Source organism: Talaromyces amestolkiae, assembly GCF_001896365.1.
Source record: "Talaromyces amestolkiae strain CIB chromosome Unknown scaffold12.1, whole genome shotgun sequence".
Classification (NCBI taxonomy): domain Eukaryota; kingdom Fungi; phylum Ascomycota; class Eurotiomycetes; order Eurotiales; family Trichocomaceae; genus Talaromyces; species Talaromyces amestolkiae.
In genome coordinates, this window is record NW_024468048.1 from 245,263 (window position 1) to 263,600 (window position 18,338).

The following is an 18,338-nucleotide window of genomic DNA, read 5'->3' on the forward strand; positions in this document are numbered from 1 at the left end:
CGATGATGATTAAACAAGCAACATTCATCTATACCCCCCATCAAGAACCCACTATACCCGTCTTCCATTAATTCAAAGTAAGTTGATTATTCAAATCCTAGACGTCATGAGTTAGCTGATACTCAAGACGTGCTACCTAAGATGAGGTACTACTTACCGAAGCCAAATCATCAACAGCTGTAGACTCGTTATCGACAGAGTCATCAGTATCAGAGGATTCTAGCTCATCAATCTCTAGCACACTCAATGCTATTTCGCTGAGGATGTAACCATATTCGTTAACTTCAGGCAACCTTTCGCCATCGATTATGAGTCCCTGTGATATAGTGTCTCGAATGTCATCCACTTTTTGGCATCAAACTCGAGGATTAGTATGCAGTCAATTACTATTCGTCAAAGGGTACCCACCTCCATAATTGTCGATGAAACCATTGATGATAATGGGGTCATTTCTCTGTCGAGGCTTAAGACCAAGAAGCATGGCAGCAACAGGAAGTGACCAAGGACCTCTGAAGAGCGTTTTTGCGATGGACATGGCGACATCAACCTCATCTTCCAATGTTGTTTCATCATGATTGCTCGAGAAAAACGGGATTCGAGATGATTTGACGGGTTTCGCCCAGTTTTCCCAATTCTGCTCATCTTTCAAGACATCTGGTAACAAGTCGAATAGTCCCAGACCTACCATTTCTCCGAAATTGACCTGTTTGCAGTACCCATCAAGGAGATTTAAAGTGCCCTGAGTGAGATATTCTCCGAAATAATAATTGCTTTTGCGCAATCTGGTGAAGTATTTGAGGTCCTCATGATATTTGCATTCGCATGTTGAACTTAAAAATTCGAGCAAGTCCATGTCTTTGGCGAATATGCCCTTTGGCAATTTCCTGGTATCAATGACAAGAAGCTTTATATCTTTGAAATTTCGATCTGTCCACCATGTTCTAGATCGATAGAAAGCGTACTGGATCAGGAAAGAAAGGGAACTCGACCAGCTCATGAAGTTGCAACTGTCCTGATGTCCATTGACCGGTTTAAGGTGTTGATAAAGATAATTGGCTGCATCACAGCTTGATAGGTCCAGGAAGTTCTTATTTCGTGGTGCAGGTGGGCAGACATTAGTTTCATTAGTTGTTCCGTCTGTCGCAGGGGCTGTAAGGCGAAAGAGATAGGTCGGGATCTCCTTGGTATTGGCGAGTTTATCCGCAGACCAAAATGGCACATAATTTCGGGTTGTCTTCTCGTCTTTCGGTATGGAGTGAGGCATATTGTGGATTTTTTTAATGAAAATAGGACTCTGTAACTAGGTTGAAAAGGGTAATAGAAGTAACTGGGAGTTTAAGGTTATATGGTCAGGTAGGAAAGTAAAATTTTATTCAAAATGTCTATCTAGCCCGGACAACCAGACACAATATATAGCAAATTTCAGTCTGACAAGGCATAAAATAAATTCATGCAAGGCTGTGTATTCTACAGCCTCATGCTTCGATATTTTCTTTGTACCATGTGTTAGGGTGGCGATGCATTTCCGCACGACTCATTTGTTCAGACTTTATGCGGCACAGATGGTCATTCATGCTCATTTTACCCACTGGTGTGTACGATAGCATTCCCTATCGCAAATTGTTCGTGTATTAATTCATTTGCGAATAATTTTTACATGCTTTTACTATGTAGAGACAGAAATGATTGGTTAGCAGGGCGGCTCCAACATCAAATAATGGAAAATCTAGGAGGAAATAGAGCTGAAAGATACCTCATCAGATATATACATCAGTGATGGAAGACAGGAAGAACAATGTCAGTCTTGTTCCAAACTTCAAGAACGTGTAATTTCAATAGTACTTCCCAAGCTCATTCTACGAAAAATAGCCTGCTTGATTTTTTCTCCAGTCATATACTGGGTACTACCAGGCCACAGATTTAGACTGCTGCTTCTTTCGGAAGGATCCCCAGCTCAGCGTCACAGGAGCCCCAATGTATCTACCAGCTGTTCGTCGGCAAAGATCAGGTGTAGAGGAAGTTCAATTAATGGTTGGAAACAACAAGTACAAATCAGTATTCGACTGCACATCCATCCAATGTGTTTCGTCCAATCTGGCTTGCGGCACAGTATGTACCGGCCACATCCGACGCATACAATGCAAACCCCCCTCATTTCGGAATCTTGTCGAAGCCATTCAGAAAGAACTGTAGTTACCGTATAGTTCTCGCGCGCCTCTACATTATCGCGGGAAGTGACTGTCCATGGCTCTTCAATTGCTGGTGATGACGGGATGCTGTTGATGCCGACGAGTGTGATGAATTTTAGTATAACTGCCTAGCCTTGGGGTCGTCCCGTCCCAGACAGTAACTACTAGGAACTCAAGCCCTGATTGTACATCGTGTTCATGGCGGTAGCGGTTCATATCATAAGCACTCGTGAACAAAGTAAGCATACGGTGGCTTGTCAGCCCAAGGGCAAGCTTAGTGGGCCAACCGTGCCATCTGAAGATGTTGGATTCGAGTTCGAGTGGAAGGGAAAATAGATTACACAGCCTTGCATGAACTCATTTTATGCCTTGTCAGACTTAAGTTTGCTATATATTGTGTCTGGTTGCTACATGTGGAATCTGGTGGAATGCCTTCTGCCAGGTTCAATGGCAACACTTGTGTGGATTGGCTTTTCAGAGATGCTGCAATCTTGGGCTTTACAATTGACATATTCGATAGTGCTTGAAAATAGATTATTCACAAATTTGTATACTACATTTTAAACTCAGCACCTATCTAGTATGTACACAAATACCTGTGTCGAAGCTAAATCAAAGTCGTCGTGGCCTGACAACCAAGCGGTCCCGCGGGATAGTTCAGCGCGTTAGAAGTGTTGTAATTCCACCAAAAGTCCAGGTGCTGCGGATACGAAGCCGAGATGTTGCAGTTGGAGACATAATTCGGCAGACTAGCACTGACTAGCTCAGTGTAGTTTGCCAGCGGGCAGGAGAACCCCGGGCCAGACTGGCAGGATTGGTAGGGGACGACGGCCTCGTTGAGGACGAGGCGTACATAGCTACCTTTATCAGAGACAGCAGTCGCCTCGCAGCTCAGTCGTTCAATTGTGAGGTGGCCACCCATGGGCATTATGTTGCCGATTGACCATGGGTTTCCGAACGCGATGGAATCGGTCGGTAGGTCCGAGCTTGGAGTGAGGATCCCAAGAGCCGCGATGATGGGAGTGATGTTGTCATCGTGAGCACTATCTGTGTTAGTACGAACAAAAAGGTTCTGGATTCGAGAGGGAGTTCACAAGTTGAGGTAAATGCTGCCTGCTTCATACGGACTCTGATTCAGCAGGGCAAGGCTGGCGTTTACATACACACCACCAACTGCAAGCATATTCGCATCACCGGGACTAATTCATGGTGGGCATTATTAGTACAGCCATTGGAAAGAATAAAAAATAGAGCAATACCCATAACAATAGTAGTAGATAAGGTCATTGACATATCCAAACGCCACCCATTCATCAGCGGTAAACACATTGAACCAGGGTGATGAACCTCGGGCATTAAGCTCGTAGGGAGCAAGTTCTAAATTATCAGTACGAAATTAGTTAGATGAAATTGAACACGAAAATGAGTAAAACTTACGCATTAAGCCAAGAATATATTCCCCAGTCAAGTTCAGTCCGGTCTGGTTGTTTATGCGGGCTGCAGCAAGATCAAATTGAGGAAAGTCAAACATGGAGAAGTTTTCCGTAAGGGCAGCACAGGTTGTGAGGTTCTTTTCAGAGTTACAGGTTGGTGTCAGGCTGTCGGCGCCTTGATTTGCTGATTCGGATATTACATTGAGGGCGACACTTGTAGAATAGTTGTAACCAAAGAATCCCTCGCCGAACTTACGTGCGGTGTTGATGACGCGGTCGTAGCCACTCGTGAATATAGGGATGACCGAACCATTATATCCATCAAGTAGGTGACCGTAACGATTGGCGTAGTCAGCGCCCTGATTGTACGCATCGGCTAGACCAGCGTACGGGCCTGTAGTGGTCTCAGCCTCAAGATAGCAGTCATCGGGAACGAAGTAGGTCCAGTCGTTCAAGAATGCAAGTTCGTTTGTGAAGGTAATGTTGGTGCTATACAGGGCTTTCAAGAGCTCCTCAAATTCTGCGCCTGTTTCGACCTCCGGATAGCGCTCGCCATGACGTTTGATCATGATAATCTGATCAACCGAGCATGAAGCTGGAGGGTCGCGGCTGATTCCGTACGATTCGCGCTGTATGTAAGGGCCATCGCCTCCGACGTGTTTGAGAACATTGAAGCTATCACGGGACTCCTGGGGATATTGTTTGAGGCCAATGTCGTAACCTGAGATGGTAGTGGCCAAGCAGACGCAGGCGACAAGAGGAGAAATGTAAACCATATTATTTCCTTCAATTGCCTAGGTACTTCCGTGGATTAGTTCAATGTTCAAGAATGAGTCTGTTATCTTAGGATTCGGTCAGGAAGGACATTCTTTAAATACAATCGCAAAAAGAGGCTAAGAGGCATATGAACAGACCAATACTTTTTTCTGCATTGCGCCGCCGAAAAAGCAGTGATTTACAATGGACAGAATAATACTATATTGAGCACCGCCACTACAATTTCTGTTGGCTTTAAAGACTACAAACCAACACCAAGACCAGCAGGACTCCGCAAAAAGTCATCCCTAATTAGCCATATTACGTCAGTATCAAAGACAACTAAGTCTAAACCGCGGAGGCGGGAACAAAAGAAACAAAGCTAGAGAACCTTAGGCCTCCGAGTTGACGCGTCCATATGGGGTAGCGCTATCATTAGATCGTTTAGCTCGTTTTGCAGAGTGTTGGGTGGGACATGTAGATCGACTCATGCCGAATAGAGTTCTATCTGCGAGCAGATCCGCAAAACTGGGTGTCAAACTTTGAAAAAGCTTATAAATTTGTGCACTAAGCTCAGCTCAAAAGATAGTCAAGCGTACAAATCATTAAAGTCCTTACCCCGGCGAATGGGTTCCTGAATAGACATACGGCAATATCACTTAATCGACGGTGACCTTGGCATGCAGTGTACCTATTTTTAGTGAACTCAGATTCTAATTTGTTGCACATTGGATCCATGAAAATGGAAACACTGGGATAAAGAGAGATTGCTATTGACGCCTCATTTCAGCTTTTTATTGACCTGTTCACGGACTTCTTCTATTGCTTAACATGGTTATATTTTGCGAGCAAAACACCATAGATACATTCCAAATATTCTTGAACGTAGTTCCAACAAGATATTGTAAGTAACCTGCTATCTGTACCCACATACCCTTTGACAAGTAATTACTACAATCAGTGCCTCGGTTCTCAAATCCACAGCTTGATTAAGTTTTCATTTCCTAGGTTTCAGTTTCCTTGCAAAGCTCACCGATAGTATTCTTCTCAAATGTACCATAAGTATCCGCATATCGCCCTGCCATCCATTCTCCCACTGTAATCGGAGGGTTTTTCGCTCCTTCCTTAGCATTCTCGCAGCTAGGCAAGCAGCGAATTAGCCCGGGTTCCCAGAAAAGAAGAACGGTACACTGAAACGCTTCTTGCCGCTCTTATTGATCACTCGATGCAAAGTAGAGAAGTATCGATCGTTGGTCCACCGCATCATCATGTTGCCTAGGTTGACTACATAGGCTCCTGGGATAGCAGTGACATCAATCCATTCTAAAGAAACCTTGTTCCATACTTGTAGGCCGCCGGTCGTGTCTTGTAACAATATTGCTTCAGCGCTAAAGTCTGTATGAGCGCTGATACTTGGATCATATCATCAGCGAAGACAGCATTACCAAAATTAAGAGGCTTACCTCGCTCTAACTCGGTTACATCGGGCTCCTGAGGAGGGTAATACAGGAGTCGAAGTACAGCAACAAGGTGCTTGCAAAACTCGATGAAGGCATTGTCCTCTAGGTCTAAGGTCCGGGCAAGCATTTGCAGAATGCCCATTGCGAGCGACGTGAGAGCTCTGTGGTAATCGTCTACTACAGTTCGGAATTCTGTAGGATCACTTGGTTCCTCTGGGTATTTGTTCGGTCCCTGACCAAATTTCCTTGCTACCACGTTTGGATCGCTGAGTGGTAGATTTGCTCAGAGGTAAAAGCCCTCTTTCAAACGAAATTTTGAGCCCTGAGACGTTCGTATCCGCGGTTGAAACCTCCGATGTCTGTTGTTATCATCCATCAGTTATCACTGTAATAGATAACTGATATTTAGATCTAAAGAGCAAGGCTTAAGCGACTTGCCCTTGCTATACTTTACTTTGAATTCCATTGGAAGGTCAAAGAATTGTTTACTTTGATGAAGTATAGGCTGTTGTAGGTCGGAAGGAACAGCATGGTTGACAAGTTGAAAGAAACCGAATTCTTGACAGGCTTGCTTGAGTTCTCATTCAAGGCTCTCTTTTGCGGCAGATTCCGGACCGTAAAATCCTATCTGACAGTTAGTCAAAGCTCTGTTATGTTGAGAGCGGGTTTTCCTTACGTGCAAAACCAATGGTCGGTGGCTACTTAGCTTCCGTTCTTCAAAATGAAAGATAAAACTGAAATGATGAAATAAGAAGTTACCAGTGATTCGATCCATTTGAAGTAGGATAGACGAAAGATCAAACAATAAAGAGTCTGATGACACAGTCGCTTTTAGGTCTGAAGGTATTAGAGTAGAATCTCGGCCGCGGGTGGCCTGCTTTTCAGTTTGCCCTGCCAATCCATCAAGGAATCATGTTCATCCGCGGCCGATTGCTGATGGCATGAATAGAGATACTAAATTTTTCTCAAAACCAGAAGAGAATTATGTTATTAAGTATTTGTCAACTCGCTATACGATCCGAGTAGCCATATGTACAACACAATAGGTTAGTACGATATACAGCAAACACACTAGAAGCTATTATTCAGGGGTGTAGATGCTCTTTAAAACAGAACGCTCAATCTCATGAATATACATTACATATCACATAGGCACAGCAATAACATTCCCCACATCCGACACGATAGTCTTATTCTCCCCTCCCAAACACCAGCACGTCCCCGGTGTCTGCGAGCCCGTACCTTGAACGTTATAAGTGCAACCAACATCCGTCCGGCTCTGGAAATAGTTCATCGTATTACAGAAACTTAGACATTGATCAAATGTTGCTAGCACAATTGAAGATAGCGTGATCTTTCCGCTGCCGCTGAAATCGGAGTCGCATATTATACGGTATTTTAATGAGCCGAGGGTTTCGGTGAGAGTTGTGCCGTTGGCGCTGGGGCAGATATCTGTTGATATAGAGGTCGATGTGCTGGCAGGGGTGGAGACTGATGTCGTCGATGTTGTTGTTGAGATGGTTTTTGTGCTCGTCGGTGTTGGAGTAGCTGTGTTGGGTGGTGTTTGGCTGCTTATTGAGTAACTGTTATTAGATCAGAACAGAACATGCAGAGGAAGCTCTTCGTGACGTACTCTAATTTCCGACTCGCCAACCACCCTCCTATCCCACCACCAACTCCACCACCGACAATAAGGATCACAATAACACATACAAGCCAAAAGCTCGTCGCCCTTAAGCCGCATATTCTTCTCGTCCCTCCCTTCTCTCCATTCGTACCAATCTGTGACGGCGAATTATAGCCGGGATAACCCTGATTCGAATTCCTATACAGCGCCTGAAGACCATCCGCCGTTTGATCGCCCACGGCCTGGAGACCATCCGCGTTCTGATCATGCACGACTTGGAGACCGTCCCAATCCCGGCTCCAAGACAACGGCTTTCCGGCCTTCAAGGAATAGTGATTGCTCATTTTAGCTGCTGCTGCGGGATTTTCGTGGAGATATTGAAGAAAGCTGTGTTCGTCTTGGGATGACAACATAAGGATGAGAAAAACTTCGTCTGATTAACGAGCCGCAGACCCTGACACGACCGCCAAGCCCATTATTGTGTGTGTAATTCTTAAAACTGACATGACTGGCCTACTTCACAACCTAATATCGGTTTTATGGAAAGCAGGTACTACGCCGCACATCTAGTACTGCAATGGTGGCATAAGCCAATATCTGGCGATAACTCTTATTACAGATCTACTACTATTTCGCTAACGCGTTACGTATGTTCAAGATCTCGCTTTCTGTTGTATTGGTATAGAATTAGACATCGCGCTAAATGATAGGCAATTAGGGCACAACGCTTAATCGTAACCACTCATGTTACTAGTTAGCTACAACTTTACACAATGCACTTCCTTCCAGCCTCATTTCTGGAGGGAAATTCTAATCGAGTTTTAAGCTGCGTAGTTGTAAGTCATTTACATAGTTTACCTCGAATACCAAAATAAGCGCCGAGCTCTTCGCATTACGTTTCAGTTGAAAGCTATGCATCCCAGCGAGCGCATCGTTGATTGGTGCGCTCCAGTCATCAGATATGCATCCATGCAAGGAAAAATCCTTAATATTTTCTGTTTCAGCCTCTTTGTATTTCGGAGTCCGATTCGGCGCTTTTGCAATACTGGATTAAGTCTGGGCGTATTAGGATGATTGCTTGATAGATTGAGGACTGACCTCTTGGATGCTAAACTATATCCCTGATTTGGGCAGAATGTTCCATTAGTCATTTTTCCGATGATTTTTTCGCGAGATTGATGTGGAATTCCAATTGTAGGCTGTCGTCTAGAACTTTAGAGTAGATTATAGAGCTATATGACGACTGAGAACAACATGAAATATCAAATCTCATATATGCATACAAACACATAATCAAATCATAGATATATAAAACGAGATTGGAACTCTAGAGACTGTACAAGTTACGGAAGGTAACAAATTTTCGATCTGATAAGATCGCCAAAAAGAGGGGACTCTGAACAGGAGTTTGCATATGAAACCAGGCTGTCATGATCAGAAGGGAAGAATAGATATTAGACAATAGCGTAATCAATCGCTACCTCTAAAGAGAGGAATCAAAAACAAATGAAGAGAAGCAATGCAACATTTTTTGAACAGAGAAAGAGAGGTGGCTTTAAATCAGAGCCAAGATGGCGATGGCACCAGCAAAAACACCGGCTGAACCAATCTTGACGGCTGGGGCGGCACCGGTATAGAGAGGGCTGGTGGATGTGTGGGTGGATGAGCCTGGAGTTGAGACAACCTTGGAAGAGGGAGAAGGTGTGAACGATGGAGAAGAAGCGGGCTTGGTGGAGCCAGCGGGAGCGGGAACAGTGGTGGTGATTCCAACAGCCGGAGGGACAATAGTGGTACCTTCGGGGGAGACGGAGGAAGGAGCTGGAGCTGGGACCACAGTGGTGGATTCGCCAACAGGAACTGGCACAACAGTGCTGGTCTCACCGGCAGGAACAGTGGTTTCGCCAGCAGGGACAATAGGGACAGTTGTCGTGCTAGGTACAACCACCGCAGGAGTAGAGGTGGTCACTGCAGTGACAACAATGGTGCTTGTGCCGGTCACGGGAATGCTGAAGGTGGAAGTTCCGCTAGTAGTGGGGACATAGGTCACAGGACAGGTGGTTGTGGTGTAAGTGATTGTGACAACAACTGGGGTAGGAGTAACTGTTGCAACTGCTGTTGTGGGAGCGACCGAGGTGTGAGGCTTGCAAACGTCCTTGGTGCAGGTCACTGTTTGGGTAACAGTGATGCTGCTGGTGCCAGTGGTAACAGCAGTAATGGTGCTAGACCCAGAAGTGAAGGTTGTAGTTCCAACTATGTTATGTTAGCAATTATAGGCTTTGATCGAGTGAGATACATACCAGGGCAGGTAGTAGTGGTATAGGTCAGAGTCTTGGTAACCACGGACTCGGGGGCAGAGGAAGTACCAGTAGCGCCTGCAGAAGAAGGCACCGGGATGGGGCTGACGGTAATGGTTGAAACAGGAATGCTGGTTTCAGCAGGAACGCTCGTACCGGCAGGGACAGTAGTCTCAGCAGGGACAGTGGTCTCAGCAGGCACGGTGGTCTCAGCAGGGACAGTAGTTCCAGCGGGCACGGTGGTCTCGCCAGGAACGGTGGTCTCGCCAGGGACAGTAGTCTCAGGTACAACAGTCGTGGGAGCGACGGTGGTGGGGACAACAGTCGTGGGTACACCAGTGGTGTGTGGCTGGCAGACCTCCTTGGTGCAGGTCACAGTCTGCGTAACGGTGATGCTGCTGGTTCCAGTAGTAACAGAAGTAATAGTGCTAGATCCAGAGGTAATAGTAGTGGTGCCAACTATACTTAATTAGCACTATCAATGGCAAATAGGCATCTTTTAGATACTTACCTGGGCAGGTTGTTGTGATGAAGGTGATGGTCTTGGTGGTGATAGACTCGGAGGCTGGTCCAGAAGGAGCGACGGTAGTAGGGACCACCGAAGTTGGTCCGACAGTAGTTGGTCCAACGGTAGTAGGTCCAGCGGAGCTAGGAACAGGTGTACCAGTTTCGCTCACGACGGGAACAGTACCGGATCCAGGAGCAGACTCAGAAGGCGTGACTGAAGTAGGACCCACAGAGGAAGGAACTGGGGTACCAGTGACTGGAATCGTGACTGGGACAGTTGTCTCACCAGGAGCGGTAGAAGTAGCAGTGTGTGGCTGGCAAACCTCCTCAGTGCAAGTGACGGTCTGGGTGACAGTGATGCTGCTCGTTCCGGTGGTGACGGAGGTGATGGTGCTGGAACCAGAGGTGATTGTGGTGGTTCCCACAGGGCAGGTAGTAGTAACAAAAGTAATAGTCTTAGTGGTCACAGGGGTAGTTGCAGGGCCAGAAGGAGCAACAGTGGTAGCTCCGACCGAGCTAGGGGCTGGAGTGCCAGATCCAGTAACAACAGGGACAGTAGGTCCGACGCTGGTGGGAGTAGAAGTGTGGGGATGGCAGACCTCTTTGGTGCAGGTCACAGTCTGGGTAACGGTAATGCTGCTAGTTCCAGTGGTAACGGAGGTAATAGTGCTGCTGCCGGAGGTGATTGTGGTGGTTCCAACGGGGCAGGTGGTGGTTGTGAAAGTGATCGTCTTAGTAGTGATAACTTCCGAAGCAGTCGTTGTAGGTGCAGCAGAGCTGATGACAGGAACTGAGGAAGATCCAACAGAAACCACAGGCACGGAGCCAGTGGTGCATGGTGTAGTGCTGGGACGGTGAGGCACGCTGCTGGGGCCGCTAGGAATAACCGGAACGGAAGAAGAGACACCAGGTGCTCCAGGGGTGCTAGTACCGATGGTCGTGGGCGAAACTTCGGTGGGGACAGAAGATACAGGCACAACAGGAACAGAGGAAGAAATTCCGGGAACTCCAGGAGTGCTAGAGACACCAGGGACTGCAGGTGTGCTAGTTCCCACGGTAGCGGTAGTAGGTGAAACACCAGTAGGAGCGGAAGAGAAAGGTACAACAGTGCTAGAGATGACCGGTACAGCTGGCGAGCTAGATGAGACAACGCCGGTAACAATGGTAGTTCCAGTGACGGAAGTGATAGCAACACTTGGAAGGGTGACGGTAGCAGATGGCGTAGTGTGAGGAGCGCAGCTACCAGTGTGGCAAGTCACAGTGTCGGTGACGGTAATAGTGCTGGTGCCAGTAGTGAGCGAGGTGATGGTGCTGGAGCCAGATGTAATGGTGGTCGTGCCGACTAGCCAATGTTAGAGCCATAAAATATACACTTCAAGATTATACATACCAGGACATGTGGTTGTGGTGTAGGTACGAGTAACAGTAGAGAAGACCTCGGACGAGACCGTGGTGACGGGAGTGATGGTCACAGTGTGTGGCTGGCAGACCTCCTTTGTGCATGTAATGACATCTGTCACAACAACAGTGGTGGTTCCAGTGGTGAGCGCTGTGATGGTGCTGGAGCCGGAAGTGATAGTAGTTGTGCCAACTAATCAGGTTAGCATAATACGAAATGATAGCAGCAAGTAACTTACCAGGGCAGGTTGTGGTGGTGTAGGTAGAAGTCTTGGTGGTAACATCAGTAGCAGGAGCAGAAGAAGCGATTGTGGTAGGAATCCAAGGCTGGGAGCTGAGACCGGTAGACGAAGGAGCTCCAGCAGGTGAGGTCACAGGAACGACCGTGTTGCTCTCGCAGGGAGTAGTCGTGGGATGGCCGGAGCCTTCGGTAGATGGCTGCCAGGCCTCAGAGCTGGGCCACTGAGAGTGAGGCTGTACACTCAGACTCGGGCTTGGAGAAACCCAAGTCTCAGTGTGGTCTCCCCAGCCTGTGCTCTGAGGTTGAGGAATTGAAGTAGTCTTGTCATCATCACATGGAGTGGTTTGTGGTCTGCCGGCAAGGGCAGTGCTCGCCAGGAGCACGAAGATCGAAGACACCTTCATTATGATTAAGCTTGAGTTGTACAGTCCTTGACAGTTCGACCTTTGTGAAAGAGGTTCTTCAAGGGATTATAACGACAGACAAGCCTTGGGCAAGCGAGTGATCGGCAGGTATCAAGAGCCGCGTAGTTCGAGGGGAAAGTAACGAAAGTCTTCCTCGAAACGCCTACTCTGTGGATGAGAACCCAACCAGGAAGGGAGAAACAAGAACAGAATATATAAGCTTGAGGAAAGTAGGAATGAGCGACGGTGGTACAGAAACAAAGAGTGAATGACAGGATGAGAGGAAAGAGAGTGGGGAGGACTCAGAGGAGTGAGCGCATAAACGTATTATAAGGGCAGAAGCAGGGACGGACGAGAGGACTGCATTGCGTCTGCATTCATGCTTGTATCCATGCTAACTAAATACAGCACGTAAGGATAGTCTAGCTCTCGTCAGGGTAGTCTCCATATTGGAAACTGTGGCTGATCCACACAGCATGGCGCCAATGGAGTCGATGATCAACGGAGGGCGCTAACACCTCCCAAGTTACGTCCTTCTCAGACCAAAATAGGCCCGTCGTACGGCCATCGAGTCACCGATTTCCTCGACTCGACTCCGTACTCTCTTCATATTTGAGTAGGTGAATGTTTGCTTGAAGTAGAAGCAGGGGATGTTGTTGGTTGAGGGAGACTCTATGAATAGCAGGGTCGCGCATACCGCTGGCCAATCAGAAGGCGGTCTGGCAGGAGCGTCCCTAGCGCCTGCCACATCGAACCGCGCTTGCCTTTTTGGGACAGACAGTGGGGCAGCCGTGGTCGCTGCTTCCTTTTTGGGACGCAAACAAACGGCGGCCTTCTTTCTGGCATTTGCCGGTCCGATCTGTTTCTGGATCTCTCTTACTCTGTCGTACGAATACATACATACATAGTAGTAGCAGTGAATACCGAACGATTTGATTCGTTTCACCAGCAACCCACAGTCGCTCGCCCTGCACGGGCATTGGACAGTCGAGTGCCGTCTCGAAACAAGTTCTGCCTACTCCATGTCCATGGTCCAGGTCGCCCCGCTGACCTACAACAACGTGGTTGTCATTTGATGGTCAGGTCTCGGACTTTCAGCAAGACCCAAAGCATCATTAATTCTACCCAGGCCCTGTAGATGGCGCTGGATGCATGTCTGAGATGACCGACAGAGTGACGAGTCCTACCGAGTATGTTGGTTGACAGCTACACGCGTCATAAGACTTTCGGAGTACCTCAAGTTGTCAAGAGGAGTTGTACGCTGAGGTTGATACCACGTCACTACAGTCCTCCAGACTCCTTCATAATCTTTACGAATACACCGGATATCTCTGCTGAGCGCTGACCGATGTTACAACGCAACTACTCTGTAAAAGTCCGATGTCTCCGGATCATGGCTGTGCAACGCCTTCCCATGTCATCCTCGCCTAGTCTCGTTTCAGGATCCGAACACCACGATCGGTTCCTGAGAACGTGCGAACGCTAAGCTTGAGTTGAAACAAAACACCTAGTTGTAGCTTGTAGAAGAGAAAGCATAAACACATCTCGACTTCAGACTGGACGAAGCTTGACGCCCAGTGAGCGCCAACGCTGAAGATCTTGATCCTATTTTTGACACAGGATGTACTATGTACAGTAACATACTACGCAGTACAGAGGACATACGTAGCGGCTACAGATCAGCGAAAATCCAATGGGACCCGGCGGATGCACAACGTCTGAAACACAGGGGCACGAAAAGGAGTTGGCCAATAGCAGGACGTCAAATAAATTAAGCGCTGGAGCCAAGTCCTGCACTGCGGGACCCAGTACCTGATTGGTTAGCTGGCTCATTTTTGGTTTTATCCGACGGACCGAGAACACTATTTCAGCCACGTTGCGGTACGTAATTGACGGTATGGTATTGTCCAGTCATACTCTTAAATTTTGGAATATGAACATGTAATCACACATATATCCGAAACAACAGGAAGCAAGTTGCAAAAGAACTATAACACCAGTTCATTATTCATTCCAGGACTTCAATCAATCTTCCTACATTTTATAATAGCTAACTACTTTGTACAATACTCGTAGTACTACGTAGTACACAGTTGAACAGACAGGCATCAAGCCGTCAGGGTCAGCCACAACACGACAATCCCGCGTAGCCGAACGGACTGTGGCGCCGGCACTATTGAGTTTTGTAACGGTCCACTGCACAGCGATGTACACATACGTAGTATGTATTCTACACTCCAGACAGGAATGTCCGGTGGGGTACCGATAAAGTGGTGACTGAGACATCATGATGCAGCTAGCCATTTCCAGACCCTTACTTTTAGATTAAACACCCGGTTCGGATGGAGGGTATGGCTAAATTAAGTTCGAGAGAGATGTTTTCTGTTTGTTGATCCACTTACATTTACAAGTTGGAAGAAAGTACGCGCAATTACTCGTAGTATGAAGCGAGAAAAGCAGGAATGGAAACGTCCACTCCCGCGAAGCCGACGACCCGACAACGTGACAAGTCACAACTCTGAACTCTGAAGTCAACAAGGAATCAACACAAGACCCACAAAATGTCTCGAAAGCCTGGTCGCTGCTATAGTGCTAACCCTGGGTAGGCAATACGAATTCTCCTGCGAGTGTCGGCTTGATCCGGTCGGATTCTAGCATAGGATTGCTTGATGGCCAGTGGTCGGTGTGACCTGTCAAGTCAAAAGTCTCTACGACATGGTCAGTTCAAGTTCGAGACATACATATGTATCCATGTATACCTACATATGCACAATATGTTTAATGGGGTAAATCGTCGTAGAGGCACGACTTGGATTTGGAGGCTTGTAGATGGCCTGATCCATGCCAATGGTATTGGGACATATGCGCCAACAGGTATTGTAGATGCTATTCCCTGATCCCGGGTCTTGCTTCTTTCTATACATGGATGTACCCATGTATATTTATGCATACTCATATCACATTCGAAGATGTCTCACTCGAAAATGTCCACATTCAACAAACATCATCGATCAAAATTGGACAAAAATGCATAGATGCATCGGAAGTTTATCCCACATAACTACATACTACTGAGTACATATCGCCACAACGGTCAACCACACGGAAGTCTAGCCCTATGTACTCCGTACGTACTTCGTAGGTAGTATGTACACCGATACTTACACAGACTCAATCGATCGATCGATCATCACACGCTAGAAAACGAGAAAAGCATCAGAATGGATACCAGTTCCACATACTCCATAGAGGGGTCTTAGTCTACGATGGACAAGAAGCGGACAAGCAGCGGAAATTAAAGATGACAGCGATGATGACATGGTTTAATTTCCCGAGTGGCATGTCTGAGACCTTGGATTGGTAAGTAGTAAGCAGTTTAGTTACCTGCTATGCAGGTAGAGGAGGTAACGTGGGGTTCATTTTTCTGGGTCAGTCGGAGAATTTTGGGCAGGTTCCATGGGACGGCGGGTGTGTGTATGTCATATTTTTCATCTGTGGGCAGTCATTAAGGGTGTAACCTGAAGACTTTTTACTGTATGATGGGGGTGAATTTCTGAATTCAATGGAAGATACAGCAATGAACGTTTTTTTTTTTTTTTTGCGAATGTTCAAGTGGATATTTAAAGTTGATGAGAAGCCACGAAAGTATGATGTACATGCTTCAAATATAAGCTTTGTTGCGTACTTTCAGTGGCTGTTTGGCTTTTACTCAAGCAGGCTTTGTACTTGCAGACTACATAGTTAAATCAATGTAACAATGGCCTTTTCTTTCGCACGAAGAGGCAGTCGTTGACCTTGAAAGTTTGCGGGCAAGAGGGGTAAAACATGATCGGATTCAAGGTTTCCTGCATCCCAACAAAGGCTTGAGTCCTGGGAAGTCTGGACGTGATGGTTGACTGTTCCTTGATTCTAGTTCTTGGTCGGACATACTGCGAACCGTCGTAAGCGGCGCTATCCAGATTGTCAGACAATGCATGTCGAGAATGTGGGTGACGCAAGAGCATGTTGTTCGGCGAATTGAGTTCAGATTTTGAGCTTGGAGGCATTGACTTTCCCAGAACCTTCGACCGAATGACTCTGTTGATTGGCCATGTGCTGCTATTACATGTAGAACACCATCCTTGTTTTCCTGTGTGTTCAGACCTGGAGTGACGTCTCCGGCGCAGAGATAGCCATCATGCGCTAAGGCCTTGATCAAAATTAGTCATGTCATGCGTGTCTTTGGCTTTTGACTTTCGATCGGTTGGGCATAGCTTTTGTATGACTATCGGGCCTAGACAAGCGATAAGGATGTGCTACCTGGTGTCGCGGTCGTATTGTTGCCTGGCATCTCGGATAAACTCTATTGCTTGATTGGTGCATCTATCAAGACACAGGTGACACACTACTATCCGATGCATATCAATAGTCAGAAACCTGGATATCTTGATAGATGGAGTTCGTGTGACAGCTAGAATATTGTCTCAAAGTAAGGTCAAACAGGAGCAGAGTATGCATCACAATCTCTGCAAAAGTTCCTTCATTTTGGTCACTTTCTTTCGTAGCCGAAAGACGTCGCCCTGACTGTCTTGCTCTGAATTTTCATCATCTTCATCATCATCTTCAAGTTTCTCCATCATGACTGCTTTCAGTAAAGACTGATATTTCGCATTATCAAAAACACCAGACGAATCATGTTGCCTTTCCGAATGGAAAACTCTATATTCCGCCGGCAAGCCCAACGAGCTCTCGATGCGTTCGAGCTGATGTTCAAAGGCTTGTACGCTGATTTTCAAATACAACAGTCCTTGTGGCAGAGAAAAGCCGGCAAGTTGGAAACCAGGCTCAAAACTGACTTTTGCAACTTCGTTCGGAAATTCTTGAAGAGCGACGATCAGACGGGAGTATAGCACGTCGAACATGCGAACGAACAATATATAAGTCGTTATCATCATCAAAATAGTAGGCTTGTTGAGCGTGTATGTTGCGGGTTGAAAATGATAAAAGTTCAAGCTGTCTTTTCTTTTCTCGCAGTCTGTCGCTTGGTCAGACATAGTCTTTGTCCATGTTATGACAATGTCAATAAATTCGGCAGTACTTCGCAACAGCGTACCGACTGGGTTTTTATCGAGTTTTGATTCTCTTGCTAGGTTTGGATCGGCCATTGATACTCGCCACGGCGGCGGGCAAGACTGGTTCTGTAGAATGAAATGGCACTCGATGAGGAAATGATTCAACTTAGACAATGCGAGCAGTGGATCTTTGTGGTATGCAGACTCTGAACTCGGGACACTCTTCTCTTCCCCAGGACTTTGCTGAGTTGAGTCTCGCGGTGTCAGAGGATAACTTTCAGGGGTACATGAAGCCGTGGACTGGTCGAGAAAGCCCTGTAGTAGATCGTCGACATTTGATCCACATGACGGTGGACCTATGAAGGAGAACAAATCGTCCATCGTCGTAGAGAAGCTGTCCGTCGGCATGTCTGGCATCATTGAATCCCAGGACTGAGGCTGAATTTGCATTGCAGAATCTAGTCCGGTTTGCGGCATGTCTATCTTCGGCGATGTTGCTGAAAGGAATACATTCTGCCGGTTGGCATCTGGCGCCATCCCTGGATACCGATTATCAAGAGTCTTCTGTGGCGTAGGCATCCATAAGTGAGAGTGCTCTATATGATCGTAGAGGGGCTTTCGTAACGGTCGTCCCGTTGGCTTCGCATTGCTTGTGATGCAAGTCGCTCCGGCACGAACGCATCGAACACATGCGACGCCATTTTCGCGACGGCAGCGCAGTTTCTGGTCTCGACATCGGTCACAAGCTGATCTCTTGCCACCATACATATTCTATACGTCCGACTGGATGAAGATATAGGATTATAGAGGATTTGTTGTTGGAGATGCTCAGGTCGCCTGAAGAGATTCGGCGATGAACTAAGCCGGATTAAGTTGAGTGGGGCCGATCTCCGAATCGTCTCCGACTAGCCAACCAAAGGTCAGAGAAGTATCCGAAGTATATGCCCTAATTCGTATGGAAAAGACTCATATGAATGC

General features: G+C 46.8%; 5 protein-coding genes across 5 annotated transcripts; all 5 read right to left on the reverse strand.

The window, feature by feature from the left end:
- Positions 1 to 67: 67 nt before the first annotated feature.
- Positions 68 to 1,264, reverse strand: BHQ10_006400 (uncharacterized protein; the record flags this gene model as incomplete). The annotated part of the gene is made up of 3 exons (XM_040878983.1): positions 68 to 97; positions 158 to 345; positions 409 to 1,264. 3 exons carry the CDS (start codon positions 1,262 to 1,264, stop codon positions 68 to 70), a joined length of 1,074 nt encoding a protein of 357 aa, XP_040734904.1.
- Positions 1,265 to 2,796: 1,532 nt separating this feature from the next.
- On the reverse strand, positions 2,797 to 5,980 carry BHQ10_006401 (uncharacterized protein; the record flags this gene model as incomplete). Its single annotated transcript, XM_040878984.1, has 7 exons — positions 2,797 to 3,232; positions 3,314 to 3,388; positions 3,449 to 3,566; positions 3,627 to 4,343; positions 5,412 to 5,518; positions 5,563 to 5,773; positions 5,842 to 5,980. The coding sequence occupies 7 exons, from the start codon at positions 5,978 to 5,980 to the stop codon at positions 2,797 to 2,799; spliced, it is 1,803 nt and encodes a 600-aa protein (XP_040734905.1).
- Positions 5,981 to 6,982: 1,002 nt separating this feature from the next.
- Positions 6,983 to 7,809, reverse strand: BHQ10_006402 (uncharacterized protein; the record flags this gene model as incomplete). Its single annotated transcript, XM_040878985.1, has 2 exons — positions 6,983 to 7,421; positions 7,472 to 7,809. The coding sequence occupies 2 exons, from the start codon at positions 7,807 to 7,809 to the stop codon at positions 6,983 to 6,985; spliced, it is 777 nt and encodes a 258-aa protein (XP_040734906.1).
- A 1,211-nt stretch (positions 7,810 to 9,020) lies between these two features.
- Positions 9,021 to 12,309, reverse strand: BHQ10_006403 (uncharacterized protein; the record flags this gene model as incomplete). The annotated part of the gene is made up of 5 exons (XM_040878986.1): positions 9,021 to 9,715; positions 9,763 to 10,218; positions 10,271 to 11,608; positions 11,657 to 11,857; positions 11,904 to 12,309. 5 exons carry the CDS (start codon positions 12,307 to 12,309, stop codon positions 9,021 to 9,023), a joined length of 3,096 nt encoding a protein of 1,031 aa, XP_040734907.1.
- A 4,496-nt stretch (positions 12,310 to 16,805) lies between these two features.
- On the reverse strand, positions 16,806 to 18,128 carry BHQ10_006404 (uncharacterized protein; the record flags this gene model as incomplete). Its single annotated transcript, XM_040878987.1, has 1 exon — positions 16,806 to 18,128. One exon carries the CDS (start codon positions 18,126 to 18,128, stop codon positions 16,806 to 16,808), a length of 1,323 nt encoding a protein of 440 aa, XP_040734908.1.
- Between the last annotated feature and the right edge of the window lie 210 nt (positions 18,129 to 18,338).